General features: G+C 46.1%; 1 protein-coding gene across 1 annotated transcript in view; it reads right to left on the bottom strand.

Annotated features, from left to right (window-relative positions):
* Window positions 1–21,788, bottom strand: part of SYP (synaptophysin) — a 28,908-nt gene that overhangs the window by 3,091 nt on the left and 4,029 nt on the right. Inside the window, exons 2-6 of the mRNA XM_081844560.1 lie at window positions 21,090–21,155; window positions 9,212–9,336; window positions 7,623–7,818; window positions 6,445–6,636; window positions 2,139–2,433 (exon numbers count right to left, since the gene is read on the bottom strand). Coding sequence (XP_081700686.1) covers window positions 2,143–2,433; window positions 6,445–6,636; window positions 7,623–7,818; window positions 9,212–9,336; window positions 21,090–21,155 — 870 coding nt within the window. The 3' untranslated portion in view covers window positions 2,139–2,142. The remainder of the gene's footprint in view (window positions 1–2,138; window positions 2,434–6,444; window positions 6,637–7,622; window positions 7,819–9,211; window positions 9,337–21,089; window positions 21,156–21,788) is intronic.

Genomic DNA, 21,788 nt, shown 5'->3' with positions numbered 1-21,788 from the left:
CTAGCTTTTATTCTTGTCAATAAGAACAGCCCAGCTGTTTTAAAATAAATAAAACAAACTCCCATTGCTAGAGAGCAGTATCAAGCTCAGTTGCCCAAACTTCATCAGACTACTTGCATGAGTGCTGAGCCGGCAAACTTTTTCCCCTGCCACAGCTCTTCTGAAGAGTGTCTTAGCTCAATATCTGGCGCAAATCAGTATCTGTTAACAAAGAAAACTGACACGCAGCCAATTTTCTCTTATTTCTGATTATGAGGGTTTTTCTTTCTGGCTGGGACCATGGCATACACAATTTTACCAATTAAAATCACTCCCCCACCAACTCATAAAACACATGTATGATATTTTACTTATTAAAAGAATTCATTTCTCTCAGTTGTTGTTTGTCAGCAGAGCAAAACATCTAAGGCATGGTGCAAATTGCAGCTTGGATGTGTAGCGAGTGAGGGAGGGGGAAGCTTAATTTGGAAAGGAATTTAATCCCTCACTCCCTAAGTACCACAGTCCCAATTTCATTTGGGGTGGGTAGGAGAGCTGCTATTAACTTTTTGACCCAAAGGCATATATAAATTTGCACAAAGGAATCTTGACATCATTCTTTACGGCTGCATGCAAAGGACAAAGCCTTGCTTTCATTTACATCCTGACAAAGGACTCTTTGCTTATTGATTCAGCTGAGAGTGTGTTGTAGAGCAGTTTGAGAAAGCCTCGACTCTTGGAGGTCCGTGGCCAGGCTTAGGAAGCTGCCTTGAGCTGAGGACGACTCCTCAGGGAGGGAGACACGCTAAAGCAGAGGGAGCTTCTGGCCATGAAGACCAACGGAGGGGAAGGAGTCCTAGCAGCAGCCAGCTGCTTCTGTAGTCCATGATGGAGTTCAAATCTGAACCTGATATCTGGGGCAAATGTGCCTAGAGACCTACAGACTAACAAATTCCACACACAGACCAACAGACCATTCAACAGTAGCGAAAAGGCTCTCATATCAGGGATCACGGTCATTATGTCAGCAATCCAGATCAGGTGAGGGGAATGTTTGGCCCTCTAGATGTTTCTAAACTACAACTCCCATCATCCCTGGCTATGCTTGCTGGGGCTGATGGGAGATGTAGTTCAGCAACATTGTAAGACCAAAGGTTCCCTTCACCTGAATTAGATGCTCACCGTCCAGATGTGTAGGATGTTATTCTCCTCTAGATTCCACACCTTTCAGCCTCAGGCACAACTGTGTATTAGGGCAGTGTTTCCCAACCTTGTGCCTCCAGCTGTTTTTGGACTACAATTGCCATCATCCCTTGCCACTGGTCTTGCTAGTCAGGGATGATGGGAGTTGTAGTTCAAAAACAGCTGGAGGCACAAGGTTGGGAAACACTGTATTAGGGTCTACGCTGCTATAATATACAACTGGATAAAAGGTGCATGTCCCAAATATCAGTGAGCTGCCAAATAAGACCACATTTGTTACTAAATGCCACCTTACTTCACAAAGCATAACAGCTAGCAGCATGCTATTATTATTTTTTGCATGCTTTGGATGTGGGGAAGCATTTGAATATGGGTATGCTCACATTAGTAGCTTGAAACGCAGTGAGGTCATTTCATCTGGTTGTGTTTCTAGCCAGATTTGCATGGAGTTGTTCACATCGCAGAAGGGGCACGGATGTATTTACCTGATGCACATTACCTTTTGGGTTTCCTCTCCCTATAATCACACACCCACCCAATTCCTATTCAGCTGGCACCTGTGCTTGTGCACTCTTCTGCACAACGGCTTTTGGGGTGCCACATTCTGAGGGTTGTTCATGTCTTAAAGGGTGTCAGGACTGTGTATGAGAACTACAGGTTGACTTGCAAACTGTCCCTTTCATAAAATTGGTGTGTGATGATCAGGTTCCAGTGGTCAAGGAGTGACGCTTCAGTGCCCTGCATAGCTCCTTGTTCCTCCTCCATGACCAGCAAAACCATAATAAATGACACAAATATGCTTAATTTGCAGAACATGGGTCTCGACTGCAGGACTCAGCTTTTCCTGCAGAGTAATATTTTTAACATGTTGCTTGCACAGCCTTACTCAAGGGCGAGAGAAGAGAATTCTCCCCCCCCCCCGCCTCCCTGTCCAGCCAGCCAGTAGCACAACTCACCCGCCTACATCTGGTTTGCGAAGGAAGTGGGCCCACCTTGGACACCTTGCTGCCCATACTCTCCCTGCTGCCCATAGCCCTGCTGGCTGTAATCAGGCTGGTAGCCACCCTGCGGCCCATACGTGTCTTGCTGCCCATAGCCTGGCGCTTGGTTGTAGGCGTCGCCAAAGGCCTCAGGTGCTGGCGGCTTCTCCTGGGCAGGGGGGTACTTGACGAAGGGGGTGCTCCAGCCCGTCTCTTTAAACACGAACCACAGGTTCCCCAGCCAAAGCACCAAGTTCAGAAAGCCAAAAACCTGGGGACAAAATGAAGACAGGGTGGAGAAAGGACAGTTAATTGCAGAGCCTTCCTGACCAATCCCAGTTCCCTGCTATTTGAGAAGCCTTGTCTGGAAGAGTGTGTGTGTGTGTGTGTGTGTGTGTGTGTGTGTGCATGCAGGGCTGGACTGCCCATTAGTCACCTCAGGTGGTAGGCTGGAGACAGGTGGGAGGAGTGGCAGGTTTGGAAAGGGAAGAGAGGGACATCTCGTGTGCCTTTGCTACTCCTCCTTCGGCTGTGGATGCAATGCCATTAGATGCCTGCCTGGGCCCAGCGCCTCTCCCGTTGACCCCACAGGGCAGAGGAGGCAGAGGAGGAGGGGTGTGTGGGCCCAGCCACTGCTACTCCTGCCACCCTCAGCCACTAGCTCAGTTGCGCTGGTCCCCAGCATCGTCCCCACCCAAAGCCGGGTGAGGGGTTTAACTGCTCCCACCAATGCTGCTCCTGCTGCCACCTGTTGAAGCACTCTTAGCAAAGTACCATTCCTGGGAGGACTGCCATTTTCTGATTTGCCTCGAGCAGCAAAATGTCTTGGGCCTCCCTGGGTGGGCGTGCCTGTTAATGCTGCAAAACAGGGGACATTTTGAAGCCCATTTGCAGAACAAAGAAACTCTCATGGGCACCCTGCATGCATACATGCTGCAACCTACACAAGTTTGCTTTACTAAAGAGTTAGGGCTTGTCCCCATTTCCACTTCTTCTGTGCCTGGAAAGCACAGGTCTGAGCAGTTTCCTATTTGCCCTGCCACTTTCCCCAAGGAAATCTGCTCTTTACCACTGAACTGGAGCAAAGGTCAATCTGCAGAAAACCCAACTGACGTTTGCTCCGGTTCAGTGATAAAGATTGGGTTAGTTGAGCCCTTAGGATCTTAGCCCATCTAGTATTTCCTACACTGACTGGCAGCAGAGTTTCTGTTATGTAGTGAAGTTTCACCCTGGGCCAGCAGGGGGATACTGTATATAGTTTTCACTCAGGTCCGTGTCAGTTATTTTAGGCGGGAACTCTGGGCTGTTGTTGTTACAATGTTGACAGCCGGCTGCCTATAAAAGCAGGCCGGCTGAGCTGTTTGCAGTCAGTTCTATTCCAGCTTACGAAATAAAGAGCTAGTTGGAGAAATCGCTGTGTCGTCGGCTATGTCAACCCACAACTTAACAGTTTCAGTCAGGAGTCTTTCCCAGCTTAACCTGGAGATGCTGGGGATTGAACCTGAAACCAGGTGCTTTACCTGTTTGCTGTCTTTCCAGTCTTCTCACTGAAGAGAATCTGGAAGAACCCTAGAGCTTCTTAGAGCATAGTTTTGTTTTAAGAAGACAACCACATTAACTGTGTGTGCCTCCCCCTGCCCTTGGATCACGTCCAATACTCAGCTGATGCTGCCTGTTTGCAGGGCAAGAGGGGTGCGAGTGGGCAAGTGCCCACCAGGGAAGACTGTCCTTTATTAGGACCTTCTCCTTGGAAACCTCCAAAGGTTTCCCTGCAACAGTTTGAAGATTACCATTTGCTCTAATATTTCATAAACATTGCAGCTCATTTATTCATAGGTGCTTAGCCACAAGTAGATCAGCTAAAGGGCTGCTGCAGTGCTGTTCCCTTGGAATGGCTCCCACCAACAGCCACATTCACAAAAATTAAATCTCAGGCCTCCCGTCATTCACTCATTTTGCCGCTGCAAACTGAAGGTTGATTTATATAAGCACATACACCAGATTATATCTCATCTGAAGAATCACTTTGGCTTTATTTTGGTCAACATGACTGATGAGGTGAGGCAGAAGACAGTAAATGGCCAAGCGGCAAGGGAAGGAAGACTCCTAGCCTTACTGGGGCAATGGAGACTCAGCCATTGCTTCTTGAAACATTCTGATAAGGATGTAAGATGAAGGTCTTCCCTTTCCCCCTTAGTCACTGCTCTGGAGACAGCAGCCAAACATCACCTCCCCTCCACCCCACTGATACATCAGCCAGTTTGGAGAGGGAGAGATCTGCTCTGGCAACTCTGGGAAACTATGGACTTCATCTTCAAGCACTACCTACAGAGCACTGACATCTGTCAGTTCCCCCTAACACAGCTACTCTTCTGAAAGCTAGCAGCTGTGCCATCATCTTTGCAGATTATAAAATAAGATTAGAGAATGTTCCAAGCTTCTCTTTTAAGGCTTTATTTCTTCAAGTCTGCTTGGGGTCCTGTGCCACATTGAACTCAGTGGGATCTACATTTGAGTAAATATGCAATATGTATATAAATGAACAAAAGCAATTCTGTCCAGAAAGCAAACATCTTTTCCTCTTATTTCTTGCTGTAATTTATTTTTATTGTTGTTTATAATTCTTTGTATATCATATTTTAGTATCATTTTGTTGTAAGTCTCCCAGAGAATATTTATTGACAGGTGGATAAACATAAATCAATCAATAATTGGCAAACACACATACCCACATATTACTGCATGCATAGAATATTGTTATTCTCTTACACTAACATGAACACCAGCAAAACTCACCCAAATTAAAGAACTCTCAGTCCCACTGATAAAAAGCTGTTGCCAGTGATTAAAATGGGCCCCAAAGATTATTCAATTAAAGTTTCAAATGGATTAATTTTAAAACCAAATTAAAGATGTGGTGTCCTACGCAGATTTACCGTATTTTTTGCCCTATAGGACGCACTTTTTCCCCTCCAAAAATGAAGGGGAAATGTGTGTGCGTCCTATGGGGCGAATGCAGGCTACTCGGCTTCAGCGATAGCAACGCGAAGCTTCCGAAGCGCAGAGGGAGAGCTCCCCCCATGCTCCGGAGGCTTCGCGTTGCTTTCGCTGAAGCCAGGAGAGTCTGTTCTTTGAGGCTGGCGGTGGGGGAAAGCAGCGCTTCTCCCCATCGCCAACCCCACAAGCTGGTTCGAAAAGCCCGCAGGATCCACACACTCTTTAAAGGGTCGCGGCTTCTGCGGGCTTTTCTATGAGGTGGGGGAATTGTCCGCTGCTCCCAGAGCTGCGGAGGGGGGGGGAATCATTCCCCCCCTGAAAACTAGGTGCATCCTATGGGCCGGTGCGCCTTATAGGGCAAAAAATACGGTACTTTGAGGAAACATAACAGTATGAATGATTTACCACCCTACAAAATACGGAACAACATATATACACATGAATACCACACACACACACCACCACCACAAAACACATAAGACACCTTTACAGCAGCTGAATGCTCAAAAGCACCCAGAACTGGCATCTAGGGTTGGCATGGCTGAGCACTGGCAGAGAGCCCATACTGAACAACTGGCATGAGGCCGCTGGACCTGCTCCTTCTCTCCACCCCTGCCACCACCTCACCTGCTCACCCTCCTTTTGCTCTGGCCCAGACAGCAGGGGTGGTGAAGGGGAGGTGCAGGAGGGGCACCAATCTGCCTGGCAAGCAAGCAAGCAAGCAGCAAGTAGCAACAGCAAGAACATTAGTGTGGCGTCTGACTCACTGAAAGAGGGTGTTTTGCCCAAGGGTTCTCCAAAATCTGGAACTGGTACTGAAAGCACAGGCCTTCTTAGAGGCCAGAGTACAAATATACACAGGTTGCCCTTCCTATGGCTCAGCAGCATTCCATCCTCCTTGATTCCAGGGCTCAGGAGTCTGCCCTGGCTGCCCTTAGGCTCAGTCACTAAGATCCTCAGGGGAATCACTGTTAATAATCCCCCATGACTTAGATCAACCTGGAGCCATGCCTTCAGTATTGTGGGACCAATCTTATGGAACTCCCTTCCATAAACCCCTGAAGTCAGACAGATCACCTCCCCACTGAACTTCTGGCACCTACTGAAGACTTTTTAAAATTCCATCTGGTATTCTAACCGAGGTTCCATTGTACAGTTTTAACTTGTTTTTGTTTTTGGGTTGTATCTTTGCAGACTGCTTAGAGATTATAGTAGTTAAGGGGTATATAAAACATTGAAGCAAGCAAGCAGGCAAGCAAGCAGAGTAAGTGCTTGGAGGACTAACCACAGAGGTGTTGAGGCCGGAGGTGACTGGCTCCCGCAGCTCATTGCACTTGTTGCCTTCACTCCGGCACACAGCCATGCCTTCAATCACATTGTCAGGGTCAGTGGCCTCCTTGACATCTGAAAGGCCCTTGGCCCAAGCACAGGAGCTCACCAACCACATGAAGGTGAAAACAGCCGTGACGATGAAATCCTGCAGTGGGGGGTGAGGGAGGGCAAGAGGTTACAACTATGGTTGCCAAAAGATGAGGCAGGTCCTTGTAGGAGAAGCAAGTGGCTACCAGTGGACTGTTAGGACCCAATGGTACTCAGACCCTGGACCAAAGACACTACCCAGTGTCCAAAGAAAATCCAGGAAGAGGTGGAGTCACCGGGGCCCACTGTGAAACCACTGCGCTGGTGATACTTGTCCATCTGGATGTGTCTCACTCAGCTTGGGCTAAATATGGAGCTCTCCCCCCCCCCACTTGTCCAGATCCCCTAATCCAGACCCAGTTCCTGCTGCAAAGCTCCTTAGCTGCTTTGGGCCTCCTGCTTCACACTTGCTCCCAGGACCTTCTGGTCTGTTCAGAATTGGTGGAAACACACATAGAATTTCTAGTGTGCAGTAAACTAACCAGCTGGTCACAGTCAAGCCACTGTTTCTAAAGCCCCAGGTAGCTAGCACAACAAACACAAATGGTTTGTCAAGCCCCTGCTGAGCCCCTCATGCATCACTGCTGGCTGCACCCAGCATGGTGGGTCACCATCACCCTAAAGTCCAGCTGCACATCAATATTCAGAACTTCAGTTCTTCACTCAACTTTCCTCCTATAGTCCAAATACTTTAGAAACCCTGCCTTATTCCCTCCATCCCTAGACCAAGTTTTATGGCCCTGATGTTGCAGCACATGAGGCAGGAAAACAAGCACCTTGCCCAGAATATAACTATCTCCTAATGTTGCCACTACTCTTTGACGGTACTGAGTTAGACACTGCTAATGGCCATTGGTCTTGCGGGGCAGAGGTGGCCCTGGCAACAGGCTTCCCTAATGTGCCACTACTCACAGCCCCCTTCAGCTGCTGTGACGTCTGCTTTTGGTTGTTAGGAAGTGTCAGGGTTTGGGGCAGTTGCCTAAAGGGTCCCTGCATTCAGCCCCATGTCTATGCTGCATCACACCCTGGAGTTTGGGCACTCACAATCATGGGTCCCTTGTTGTTCTCCCTGTACTTGTCCTGCATAAATACGTAGACTACAATAACGGCAAGGGAGTAGAGGAAGGCGAAGACAGCAATGGTGACAAAGAATTCAGCAGAGGAGGAGCAATCTCCAATCAAGAAAACTTTATCCTTGTTCCCTTTACAAGTAGGAGCTTCAAAATACACCTGGTGGAGCCTGGGATGGAGAAAAAGAGTGAGAGTCATCATAGCATCACAGAACTGGAGAGCTGGAAGGGACCCCAAGTGCCATCTAGTCCAACCCCCTGCAACGCAGGGATCTCCACTAAAGCATCCACGACAAATGGCCATCCCACCTCTGCTTAAAAACCTCCAAGGAAGGAGAGTCCACCACCTTCCAATCAGAGCTGTACATACCCTAGGCTGTTGCTGTTTGAATTCTGCACCAAAGCAACACACATCTGGTGCCAAGAGAAGCTGAATTTTGAGTTAGAGGATTGTGCAATTATGAATGACTTAGGGGAGGAGTGCTTGAATATATCTTATATACCCTGTCTGACTGACAGCAGCTCTCAAGCCAAGGTCTTTCCCAGCCTTCTTATATGAGGTTCTTTAAACAATGCTAAGGCATTGCACCAAGAATTGCTTTTGGGGAAAGTTGTTGGTTGTGTTTGCATTTTGCACACATAAGTGTTAAATGAACAACAAATAAATTCAAGGCAGGAGGTGGAGAGAACAGCCCCTCTCCCAACAGCTGGGGCTTGGTGTTGCAGTCACCACTTCCACTGTGGTTGGAGAAATTCCTTGCCCTTGATGGTGGATTAGCTGCCCTTCTCACACTATAGCGGGGGCTGCCCCCCCCATGGTATGCAAGGATCTGTGTGCGCTTACTGAGTGTGAGCTTGATGTTTGTGTCTGCTACCAGTGTGTGTTTACCAGATTTTGAGGTTGTGCAGTACCATGCATCTTATGCTTATGTAGTTGGGGGTGAGTGGATGGAAGCAGCGCTATGCCTGCTCTGGTACAGGCCCTCAGGTGAGAGATGGGAGAGGAGTATTACATTTTTCAGTGGGGGTTGGGCATGAGTCCATTAGTGCTTCAGAGATTAGGAGCATGTATGTGTGGTTGGCAAAGACCTGTTGTGTGTGGGTTGTGATGTTGTTGGGTGTGAGTGGATTATGCATGAGTGGTTGATGGAGGTGATGCTTGAGACAGGGAATGGTTGTGTCAAATGGATGGTGAGTGTTTGTACGTTGTATAGATGGAAATTTGATATTGTGGCGCGCTCTGATTTGTTCTGTTTTTATATTACCTTTATGTATATGGACATTGCTTATATATTTTGTAATGTGACTCATCTGACATGGTTTCATGGTGCTTATTGGCTACAGTATATATAAGCTTATGGATTTATCTACTGTAAACCACTCAGATCTTTTGGACAGTAAGTGGTTATAAATGGAAATAAAAAAATACAAGAAATTGTATTTTACAAGCTGTAAGCTTCCTTGTTATATTTTATGAAAGAGCGGGTTATAAATTTTCAAATACATGAATAAATAACTGTATGGATCTGCCTCTGAATAATCGTTGCTGAGGATTCAACTCACCGGAAAGGGTAGGCAAACTCCACCTTTATATCAAGATCGCTCTCAGTCTTGTTTGCACATTCAACACTCAGGCGAAATTCTCCACTGTAGCTGCCACATGTTGCAAATGCAAAGATAGAAAAGAACTGGGAGGGGAGGAGAGAGAGAGGCAGCAAATGTCAGTGCTCAGAGGATCCTGGGCCATTTCACTACAACCCGTTGATCTTCTACGTGGATCCTGATCAACAAAGGATCCTGCTTGACTTCCCAGCATAGTTTGATGTGACAATTCTACACAAGCATAAATCCCTGTGTCTTAATGCCATGGTTTACCACCATTTAGCATCATCACATGTGACAACTTACATATGCATGGTATTATTCCATGTAGGAAGACAACTAGTGGTGCGTGAGACAGGAAGAAGAGCTGCAGGAAAGAGGCCTAGAAATGTTCACACAGAAACCCACTGGTTTCATAAATGATTGTACCCATTTTACTACACATCAGCAATGGTTAAAAAAAAGTATGGCACTGCACAAACAAAAAGTTGACGTGTGGTAAGAAATGGCATAGATTTCAAACCTACTTGGTGGTCATGTATAAGTAATCTGCACTTCTGGGAAGGAGTTATAAAAGAGTTTAAAAATGCAACGAGAACTCCCTTTGGAAACACTTGTTATTTTATTGGAGAAAGTGTAGGCTGTTCTACAAAGGAAACAAGACTGTAAAATTGTAGCTTGCAGCACTTAAGATCATTGCTAGTTACTGGAAGCTTCCAACAAAGCCGTGGCTATGGGAAATATGGCAGCGGGTGTCAGTGCACAAATGTGCATATTATAACATCAACAAGGTGGTTTAAGAGCGGGTAGAAACCCCTTGGAACAAGCATGAATCTTCTCTCTGTTCAGCCATTTTTTCCACTCAAAACTGACACCCCCCCCCAGCTGCATTCCCCTGTTATCTAGGAAAAAGATTAAACTTTGGTTCTGATGTGAACAGATGAATATGAGTTTTCATTTCTAGCTATTAAAGCTGTTAAGGGTGGTGGTAGTGGGAGAAAATATGTGTCAGCTGCTGCTACAGATATGATTTATAACCACAACTTATCTTTCACAGCTTCTCCCAGTCTCCTGGGAATTATAGCTCATTGAGGGTGCTGAAAAGTCTGTTAGAGAATCCCAACGCTGCCTCACTCTGCCATCACAGGAACACAGTTGCTTCACCCTCTTTAAAGGGAATAAATACTGAACCACTTATATGCCTTTGATGTAGGCATATTCTAAGCACTCGGAAACAGAGATGGTCCAGGTGACAGAGTGGCAGTACCGTCAAACCTTGGCTCCCAAACACCTCCATTTGGAACATTTCAGCTCCCAAAAACCAAAAACCTGGAAGTAAATGCTCTAGTTTTCGAACATTTTTTGGAAGCTGAACGTCCGACGCAGCTTCTGCTTGAGTGCAGGAAGCTCCTGCAACCAGTCGAAAGCTGCGCCTCAGTAGTCGAACCTTTTGGAAGCTGAACAGGCTTTCAGAATGGATTACGTTCGACAACTGAGCTTTGACGGTATTCAGAGAGACCCAATCTTGTCTAAGCTTTATTTTCCTAACTTTACACACCCCATTAGAACCCGCTTCTGCTGACATGCTGGTTTTCTATGTGGAAGGGATTTTTGTGTATGCCATGGTGTCCTGTGCACTGACATTGTACAGCAGGGATGGGAAAGATGTTGTTGGTTAGAGTGTTGGACTAGGATCTCGGAGACCAGGGTTCAAATCTCCACTCAGCCACAAAGCTCACTGGGCGACCTTGAGCCAGTCACTCACCCTCCACCTGACCTGCCTCACAGCGTTTTGGTGAGGATAAAACAGGGAGGAGCAGAACCCTGTATGCCACCTTGAGCTCCTTGGAGGAAGGTGGGATATAAATGCAATGAATAAATATGTAAATAAAATACTCAAGAATGATCTGTAGGGCCAAGTTTCCTGCCTTTGATGTACAGCCCAGTTTCAGATTAACCATCTCTGTGTGAACTAGGGCCAGTGTTTCCCAACCTTGTGCCTCCAGCTGTTTTTGAACTACAACTCCCATCATCCCTGACTAGCAAGACCAGTGGCAAGGGATGATGGGAATTGTAGTCCAAAAACAGCTGGAGGCACAAGGTTGGGAAACACTGAACTAGGCCTTAAAAAGGAATGAGGCGGCACTTAATATCTGGAGCACATCCAAGTTTCTCTGACGTTTATTTGTTTTTGTTTGTATTAATGCTTTATTGAAATTAAAAGGAAACAACGAACAAAAGGTTTATCCATAAAAAAGAAAAGAAAATGGTAATATTTGTTACATCATATCACAATAAGGTCTTCTTGCATTTCTAATGACTTCCCATCACCCCATTGTGCATCTACCACTTAATCTATCTAGCGCACTGTTTGTTTTCATTTTCTTTTGTTAATTTTCATCAGTAATATATTGTCTTATAATTATCAATCATACCACAGAAGTCATTTGAGGTCTGTCACTGATGTCATATTATTACAATAGTCCTTAAGGTATTTTTTGTACATGTCCCATTTTTTTAATAAATGTTTGATCAGTATGACCTCTCAGTTTCTCTGTCATTTTTGCCAACTCGGCGCACTCTAGCAGTTTACTTTGCCACTCCAGTTTAGTTGGAATTTTCTCTCCTTTCCAATTCATAGCGATTAATATTCTTGCAGCTACCGTGGCATACAATAATATTTCCCTCGCTTTTCTAGGTATGTCTGGGCCTGGTATCCCCAGGAGGAAAGCCTCCAGGGTTTTTTAATTAAGGATACCTTAATCATTCTTCTCTGACGTTTATTTGAGTTGAGTGGTAAGGCAGACCACCTTGTGCAATTTTATGTGCCTTGGCTCTTGACACACAATGTATGCACACATCATTTTAGAGGACGTTCCCTTCTCACAGCCAAACACTCCTTTCTCATGAAAGGCCCTCTTGCTGGAATCATAATGTCACAGAGTTGAGCACCAGTTGGCTCCTCTCCTGTGGAGGCAGGACCAGTCTCTGTGGAGAGGAACGCAAGACTTTCTTGGGCTACTGGCTTTTCTTAGGCCAGCAGGAGGTGCCCTGGGGAGCAAACAGACAGATGGTTCTTTTCCAGCTGTGGCTGCTGCTGCTGCTGCAACCTTCTGGGGCTCTGAGCAGTAATCCCAGCCTGGGGGCGGGAGGCTTTTGGTTCACAGTCATCCCGGATCAGCTGAGAAACTCACTGTGCAATCATAGGTATTTTTAGAGTTGAGCGTGAGCTCAGTATAAAATGAGAGATATAAAGAGGAGGGGAGGGGAGTCTTCTTCCCCCTCCCTTTAATCTCCTCCTTCCAGTGGCTGAGCAGGGACCAGATATTAACCCAGCACCTGACCCACTTTGCCGTCTGCCACCCGTAGAGTTTGTGTCGCCATTCCTGCGCTCAGCACAGAGTGCAGAAGAAGAACGCTTCAGGGAGGAAGGAGATACCCAGGGTTTTAAGTGCATGCTTTGCTTTGATCGTTGATGAAACCGGTTTCTTTCTTTCTTTTTAAAGTATGTCATTGTGAATTTTATAGCGAGGAGCTTAAACATCATTCTAATTAAGTGGTTTATAAAGAAGCAATTACAGTGAACAAATGGGACTGGCAACGTATTGACTGTTGCTGTTCAGGATGCCAACCAGCCAGGAAGGTCTCCTTTCAGGATCCCCTCCCCACCTCGCCTTCCAGAGTCAGCTGGCATTCTGTGCCTGTGCAACATGTTCGGGTCCCATTGAACGGTTTTGGGTTTCTTAGGGCTTTTTCCACCTAACATTTTGTTTCGGCAAATCCTGCGGTTCCCTGAAACCTACAAATACCTACCTCTTGTGTGGATGGTGCTGTATTGGCTACATAAGGATCCATCTTTGAAGACTTTGCTATTAGCATATACTGTATAGGATAAATCAGTAAAAGAGGGGGAGATTGGGCAGGATGGCTCCAGAGGAGGATGAGCAGAGTTGTAATGCTTCAGCCATGGCTGACCAAAATGGAAGGAGTAACATCAGCACACCTGTGTTTCATGTGCACTCATTCACACTCAGTGTTAGGGGGCTTTTGGTGCACCTGGATATGAAGCCGGCTTCCAGGTTAGGTGGAGCGCAGTGGAAGGATTGGCACAAGCAGCCTGAACTTGTTTCTTGGGGTGACAACATTTATAAAGGTGCCAGTGAAACAGAGTGCAATCTGAGCATTGCACTCCTGTACTCTTTACAACATGGTGAGGACTGTGCACTACAGCTGACTGGAGTGGCCCAACATCCTGGGCCCATTTACATGATTATGTGCATGTTTAGCTTCTTATAAGTTTGCAGGACTGTTGGAAACCTTTGTGCAGTAAGTGTGACGTACATCAATCCTAAATAGTATGACAAGCATTACACTGGAGGACACCCTTCTGCAGCCTAGATCTGCTTCTCTGGTAAAAACCACTGGGAAGGTGCTTGAGGCCACTGCAGAAGCTGCGCTTTCTCTTCATGTGCCCTAGAGGAATTGCAAGGGCATTAAAGGTACTGACGAACCCTATCAAAATCTTCATGCAGATGTGCCTCTCTAGACAACTTACTGCACGGCACACAAGAAAAGATGGATTAAGAATTGCCAGTGGGCCTGAAAGATAAAGGGATTTAGGATTTATCTAAAGCCTCTGTGGCAAGAATTGCATGCATCTGAGAGAGAACAAACCAGGGAAGGTGTCTAGGTGTGCTCCAGGTGGCAGCACTAAGGAGGGCTCACCATTGCCATTGCTCAAGTCCTTCTGGGTGAAGTGCCAAAGCACTACTTGGCAGGGAAAACACGGGCAGCTGCAGGTTTTGCCAGTGAGGGAGGTCTAGAGTTGCTCCAGACCCTAATGAGATAGAGGCAGGATCCTGCCTCTTTACATAGCTGTGGCTTCCCCCAAAGAATCCTGGGGGTTGTAGTTTAGGAAGGATGCCGAGCACTGTTAGAATACACCCTTTCTCCTCACAGAGCTACAATTTTAGAGTGACTTAGCTATCCATTTTTCTTCCCAGTGAACTCTGGAAATTGTAATTCCTTGGGAGGAATAGGCAACTCTTAACAACTCTCAGCAGCCTAAACTACAATTCCCTTGACTCTTTGGGGGAAGCCATTACTGCTTAAAGTGGCATGATATTACCTTAAATGCATAGTGCAGATGAGGCCAAAAGGCCCGAAATAGTGGAGTATCAAAAGCCCAGAAGGTCTCCAAACACTGTTGTGGTTAATGCTCGGATTGCTATACACTTCTCTTTCTCTTTCTACTGCAGGAATGACAAGAAGTGGTGTTAACTGAGTTTCCCAACCACCACCACCTTATCCTACTGCTTTCTACCTAAGTCCAGCATAGTTGTACTTATTTGAAAACAAGCATCAGGAGATATGCTGACTGTGGCAGGATCCCAAAGGATGCCACACCAGAGTTTGAGGGTTTACTTATACAGGTATATATCATTGCAAAGAAGCTGGTAAAATGCGGGTTGAATGAGGTAACTGTTAGGTGGATTTGTAGCTGGTTGACTGACCAAACCCAAAGAGTATTCCTTAATGGTTCCTTGTCATCCTGGGGGAAAGTGACCAGTGGTTCTGTCCTGGGCCCATTGTTGTTCAATGTCTTTATAAACAACTTCGATGAAGGAATTGAGGGGATGCTCCTCAGCTTTGCAGATGACACCAAACATAGCTAATGCTGCAGAGGACAGAATCAGAATTCAAATTGACCTTAAAAGATTGGAGAACTGGGCACAAGCTAACAACATGAATTTCTGTAGGGACAAATGTAAGGTTCTGCACTTAGGCAGGAAGAACCAGCTGCAATAATATAAAATAGGGGACACCTGGCTTAGTAGCAGTACATGGTAAAAAGGATCTAGGGGTCTTGGTGGACCACAAGCTGAACATGAGCCAACAGTGTGATGCAGCAGCCAAAAAAGCTAATGATATTCTAGGCTGTATCCACAGAACTTTAGTGTCCCAATCAAGGGAATAGTATCATTGTGTTCAGACCATACCTGGAATACTGTGTCCAGTTCTGGGCACCACAATCTAGAAAGGTGGTTGACAAGCTGGAACGTATGATCAAGGTTGTTGACAAGCTGGAACGATGATTAAGGGTCTAGAAGCCAAGCCTCATGAGGAACGATTGAAGGAGTTGGGTGTGTTTAGCCCGGAAAAGAGGAGACTGAAAGGAGGTATGATTGCCATCTTCAAATATGTCAATGGCTGTCACATGCAGCAAGCTTGTTTTCTCCTCCTCTGAAGGATAGGACTCGAACCAGTAACATTAATATCAGGAAGAACTTTCTAACAGTAAGAGCTGTTTGACAGCAGAGCAGGATTCCTCAGGAGACAGCGGACCTTCCTTGGAGGTTTTCAAGCAGAGGTTGGATGGTCATCTGTCAGGGATGCTTTCATTGTGATTCCTGCATTGCAGGGGGGTGGACTAGATGATCCTCAGGCTCCCTTCCAACTCTACAATTCTAGGAAGGCTTAAGCTTCACCCAGAAAGCTGATGTTCTGAATTTGTGGTAGGATTAGAGCTCAGTTTGGTCCACAGTTTCCTGCTTTACAGCAGTTCCCCAACTGTGTCCTTTCTCTCTCTCTCCTTTGTGTGTGCATTTGGAGGGGCTGGGGCAAAATGTTCAGAATGGGCATGTGTTTTTAGGGTACATTGTGTTAGCTGAAGTAGTTAATTAAGGTTTAATGATGCCAACAACACTGTGGCTCTTTGGAAGAGGAAGCGGAAACCTGTGGCCCTATACTCTTCTCATCACACAATAGCGCTATGGAGGTCCTTTGTCTCCTTCCGTTGTGCTTGATGCGTATTTGGTGAGTGCAAGCACCTTCCACGGCTCATCTTATGTTCTTCTTATAGACAAATTAATGGAGGACAAGGTGATCAAGGGCTACTAGGCACAGCGGCCGTCTTCCACTTCCACTGTCAGAGCTTAAGGCCTCTGAAGGCAGAAGGCCCTTGTGCTCAGGTCCTGTTCTGGGGCTTGGCACAGGCATCTGGTTGGCCAGAGGCTGGACTAGGTCAGCCATTGGCCTAATCCAGGAGGCTCTTCTGATGTTCCTTGCTTCCTCCTTTGCTCCCTGAAAATTAGGGAAACTGAGGGATCTTTTTTCTGGACTTTTGTACTCTTGATTCTTCGTGCATGTTTGTTTAATTTGAACAACCTCAAGTTACACCTCAAGGACCGCCTCTCTCCATATAAACCCTGAGATCATCCTCTGAAGCCCTTTTTCATGTGCCTCCTCCACACGAGGTCAGGGAGAGGCCTTTTCTGCAGTGGCTCCCTGTTTGTGGAATGCCCTCCCCAGGGAGGTTTGGGGGGCACCTTCATTATACATATTTAGGCCCCAGGAGAAAAGGTTCCTCTTCAACCAGGCTTTTGGCTCAGTGACAGCCAATGTCCCTTTAAATGTGTTGTCAGAAGGGGGGATTATTTGTTTCTCTTCTTATTTTTATTATGTCTTTTGTCTTTTTCATATTGTAATTTTGTGTTGTGAACCACCCTGAGATCTACAGGTATAGGGTGGTATACAAATGTAATTAATTAATTAATTAATTAATTAATAATATAACAACCTAAACATTATATCTTGCCTTTATCTGTGAGGGAGAGGCCTGGGGAACCTGTGGTCCTTCAGCTGTTGGGGGACCACAACCCCCCCCCCCATGACTGGCCATTTGGCTAAGGCTGGTGAGAGCAGCATTGCAAGGAGACCCAGAGGGGCTACAGGATCCACATGCCTCGACCACAGCCATTCTTTGTGGCTTGTAGCATTATTTCATTATTTTGTGGATTGTTCTAAGCCTTTAAAAGCAATTTCTATTGTCTCCATTTTCAGTGGCTTACCTATTTAACAAACTGTGACCATGACTCTGTAAACCAAGGTAATGCTTTAGCTTTATCAGATCTGTATCAGATGTGGCTATGAACTGCAGTTGTGTTGAGCTCTAAGATTACTCTAAGCACAGTGGGGAAAATATATGATATTACTCCTGATTCTGCTCCTTGGGATCTAAAATGGCTGGTTCTTGCACCACAGTTGCAAATCCTGTACTTACAGGAGGGGTTTGAACCCCTTTTGTTGTAGCTAAGAAAACATTCCAGATAAAATTACATATGTATTTTCACCTTAATGTAATTAGTCTACCACCAGTTCTGTTCTCATGGTTAGGGCTCCTGGATCAGAATTACTGCTAATAGATACTGCTTGGGTCTATTTTAAGGCAGATTAGTTAATCCACAGCATGCTTGAAGCTTGATTCTCTGGTCTCCTCTGCATGGCAAAGAAGTTGATCTGATGAGGCAAAAGAGCTGCTATGTGCAGATTAACACCAGCACAACAAAAGACCCAGGAAACTGGACCAGGGCAGCAGTGGTGTGAGGCCCCAGCAAGTGGAATTGGAATGACAGAGAGACACAGACAGAATGGACCCTTCACAGGTGCCATCCACCAGGAAATTATCCTGCACAAGACCTATTGCTATGCTCTTGCACAGCTCCCCTTCCTTTCAGCCAGACAAGGTTACTTCCCAGAGGATTGTGTCCTCTGTCAATTAGGGAGGAGCACCTGGATTTTCCATCTCATACACCAAAACACTCCAGCTCCTCCCAGCTTTTTGAAAGGCTGTTCTTGCAGGCATTTGTTTCTACATTAATGATACTTTGCTGTTGGTTACTGATGATCATTCTGCTTATCAAGCCACCCTGCTTGATGATCATTCTGCTTATCAAGCCACAGTTGGGAGAATGCAGCTTCAAATCCCCCCTCAGCCATGAATCTCACTGGGTAGCCTTGGCCAGTCTCTCTCCACTAACTCCCTCACAGAGTTCTTGTGAGGATTAAACTGGGGGGGTGAGTGTGGAGAACCACATGCAGCTCCTTGAGCTCCTCAGACAAAACGAGGCATATAAATGCTGAACAGAGGGCAAAATCTACCAGAAATTCGTTTTGTACAAATGAACAGGAACTGCACAAGTGGTATTGCATGCTTCATTGTTCAGTTGTAATTACCATTGTTTGGAAAACAACATGACAGGTATGTGCCAACAGCAAAAATAAGTAAATGAATAAATCTGTTTTCAGTAATCCTAAGAAGGCATGTTAGCATCATCTCTCTCTCTCTCTCTCTCTCTCTCTCTCTCTCTCTCTCTCTTTCTTTCTCTCTCTCCACATACACAGTGGATAAGAGACTATTTCTTCAAATACTGATATTGTTTAAAATAGTTATTGGGCTTGTTGTCTGCAAATGCTCCAGGACATGTGTGTAAGAATGATTTTTTTAAAAAGCCCTCTCCATCTTTTATTGGGGAAAGGATCAAGTAGTTCTCCAGAATCTGGATTTGTTCAAATCCACACAGCCAAGAAGGCAGTCTAGATGTGCCCCTGGTTATGAAAAGCTTTAGGAATACTTGAAGGTGAAGGTGGGCAGCTTCCATAAGAGATGGGAGTCTGCAACCTCTCTCTCCGGGTGAAGACAGAGGCAGTGTGAAAGCAGAGCTCACAACAACCTCTCAAGCTGCAAGGTGAGCCCATCTTTGAGACCCAAATGACAGATGTATAGACTGATGAATCAAATACTGGCTCAGAAGTCAGTGTTGCAGGGATAAGGACCTGTCAAACCTGCTTGTTGCAAATACAGACCTCCAGTTGTTGCTGGACTCCCACTCCCACATCCCAGGGGACATGTTGACTGGGGAGTTCAATGACACCTGGACACCAAAGATTCCCCACCTCCGATATGCATAGATAGTGCTATATAAAGAAATGATCTCATTTGCCCGCTTGAATGCATTGCACTTAATGAACCGGCCTTGCCTAGGAAAGCTCTTTTTCAAGCATGATTTTAAGGAGCAGCCCCGGATGTCCTCCCCAAATATTAAAGTAGGTTAGGTAAAAGCTGTGTAGCGCTTCCCTTCTTGCATGAAGGAGACATTTTTGTTTCAGAAATTTGGACCGGAGATTGCACTAAACCATGTCCTGGGTTTCCCACAGCCCTGTGATTCCCTTGGCATAGAGCAGGGCAGGATGTGTCCATTGCCCACTCCTGCACTTCTCCATTCCCGCAGTCCCCTATATGTTGGGGGCTGAACTCAATGAGTTTCTCTGCATGATCTAGAACCCAGAAAGATCAGGGTTTTAATAAATTGTGCTGGGAGCCTACTTGAGCACAGCAGGCTCTCCACTGCAGACAGCCAGTCCCTAACCCGTGGGGGAGGCCACAGGCTCATGTCAGATCTCTGCTTGCACAATGGAGAGGAGAGGACAACGGAATGGGGAGTTCAGGTGACAAGGATGTTCCAAACCAGGTGGAAGTGTGTCTTTTTTTCTTTTCTTTTTAAAGCACATATATCATTGGGTTCCAACAATCACATTTTAATCTTGAGCTTTTGGACACCTGCAAAATCTGTCTGGGACTCTTGACACATGTGAATATCAGCAGTCAAATTTTGGACATTCATTGTATCATATAGAAGAGAAATTGAAAGCTTTTTTTTCAGCTTGGTGGCACATTCCCCCATAGGCAAGCTGGGGCGGGGCAAGGGGGTGCACGTTTGTGGTGAGAGGGGCAATGAATGTGACTCTTTCGTACAGACCATCCCAGTTTTCTTACATCTCTCTATCCAGGCAAGCAAAAGGCATCATTACAGTCCACAGACACATTCCAGGGAGGCACGAGAACTGGAGGAGCAGAGTGGAGGGCCAGTGGAGGAGGTGTCCTCAGGGGCAGCGGCCTTGGGAAAGTCCTAGGGCCCAAACTGACAGGCCTGGCCACTAGGCCTGAGGTCCCCACTCCTGGTATGGAATGTCTTGCTTAATGGCAATGCAGAAGCTTTATTATAGAAGCTGGCTGCTGCAGAGGAAGTGGCAGAACATCATTTTATCTTGTGGCTGGTCCCAACATTAATTCTACTTGAGATCAAAAGGCCAAGGAACAAGGTAAATGTTTCCCCCCTCAAGTCTTACAATCTGTTCTCCACCATGTGAAATGAGCTGCTTGGACTTCCATTCCTCCCCCAGCACAGTGTTGTTCTTTGACACTTTCCTATCTGAGCCTGAGGTGTGTGCCTCTTGTGACACCACTTTAACAGATGCACCCTGTCTTTACATCAAAACCACCATCATTTCCAGGATGCAGCCCTTTGCTTTTCCCATGCCTCCTGCCAGATTGCCACAGTGACTGTGGCATGTGGGAATGCCAGCTGAGCAGGTAAATAAGAGCCTGGCCTGCTCCTGTGCCGTTAAGGATAGCTGGACCTGTAGCAGCCTGCCAGCAAAGTAGTTTACCTCTGAAATGTGGAGAGGAAGCCTACTGCTATCTATCCTTCTGTTCTCACATGATGTTAAGGCGCCACAAGTTCCTTCTGTTGCTCTTACTGCTGGGACAGAGCAGGGGGGGTGGGATAAAGCAAGATGGGGTCCTTGTTCCATACTTCAAAGCACTCTGCATTAAGCAGCTCAGTCCTGCTGGGACAACCAACCTAAAGACTGACAGATAGTAAAAAGTGGGAGAATTTGCTGTTATGGATATTAAATTTTCATACCTTTATTTTTAGATATTATGACTGATGTGGAAATTGTGCAATTTGGTTATGCACTTTTGGTTGTGTTTCATTTATTGTTTATAGCTCCTTTTGTTGTGTTTGTAATTATGAAAATCTTTTCATGATGTAAGCAACCTTGAGCATGGTTTTAACTACGGAAAGGTGGCATACAAATAAAATTATGATAATGATGATGAATCCAGCAAAGAATGGGAGGAACAGAATGGACAGCCTCTTTCCCAGCCCGTCTTTGGCCCACACAGAAGGTGACTAAGTAGAGGACTTGGACTCACCCATTCTAGCAACTTCACAAAGCCTAGAGGCTCCTTGAAGATCCGGAACTGCCCGACGGCCACCAGCTGTGAAGAGAGAAAGGACAAGTTTGGTTTAGAAGCTGCTGTCTTGTAGGAACTGCCTAGGGACCTAGGAAGCTGCCTTCTGTGGTGTTCCACCTATGTCATCACTGCCTACTCTGAGCACCAGAATTTCTGGCAGAGGATTCCCAGCCTCATCTGGAAATGCTGGGGCCTGGATGCAAATGCTCTCCCTCTGAGCTGTATATGCTGCTGCTGCTGCCTTATAGTGATCAGGGCAAGTCCCGTCTACTTCAATGAGCCCTCCAGGGTCACAGGCTCTCTGGCTATGCTGGGAGAATCCCAAAAAGGATCTGAGTGCAACTGTGGAGGCAATGCAAAGCGTCTGGAGCACACCAGGCTGGTGAAGACTGATCTATCACAAACGTTCTCCAAACAATAATTAACTTGGTTACATTTTTCACAGAAGCGGCATACAAAATGGAATTTGTTCCTGGAACCCCACCGGCAATCGGGCACAGAACGGCTGGAATTCAGCTAAGTTGGAATCATGCCTGAATCATGGCACTACCCATATCCCAGAAGTCCTGGCCTTCACTGCATAATCAGCAGCATCAAGGAAGGGGAGGTGATAAAAACAAAATAGCCCTGAGTCTGCTTTGAGCCCAAAATACCAAG

Source organism: Podarcis erhardii (genome assembly GCF_964252035.2).
Source record: "Podarcis erhardii genome assembly, chromosome: 17".
In the NCBI taxonomy this organism is placed as follows: Eukaryota; Metazoa; Chordata; class Lepidosauria; order Squamata; family Lacertidae; genus Podarcis; species Podarcis erhardii.
The sequence above is the reverse complement of the archived record's forward strand: the minus strand, read 5'-3'. Positions and strand labels throughout refer to the sequence as shown.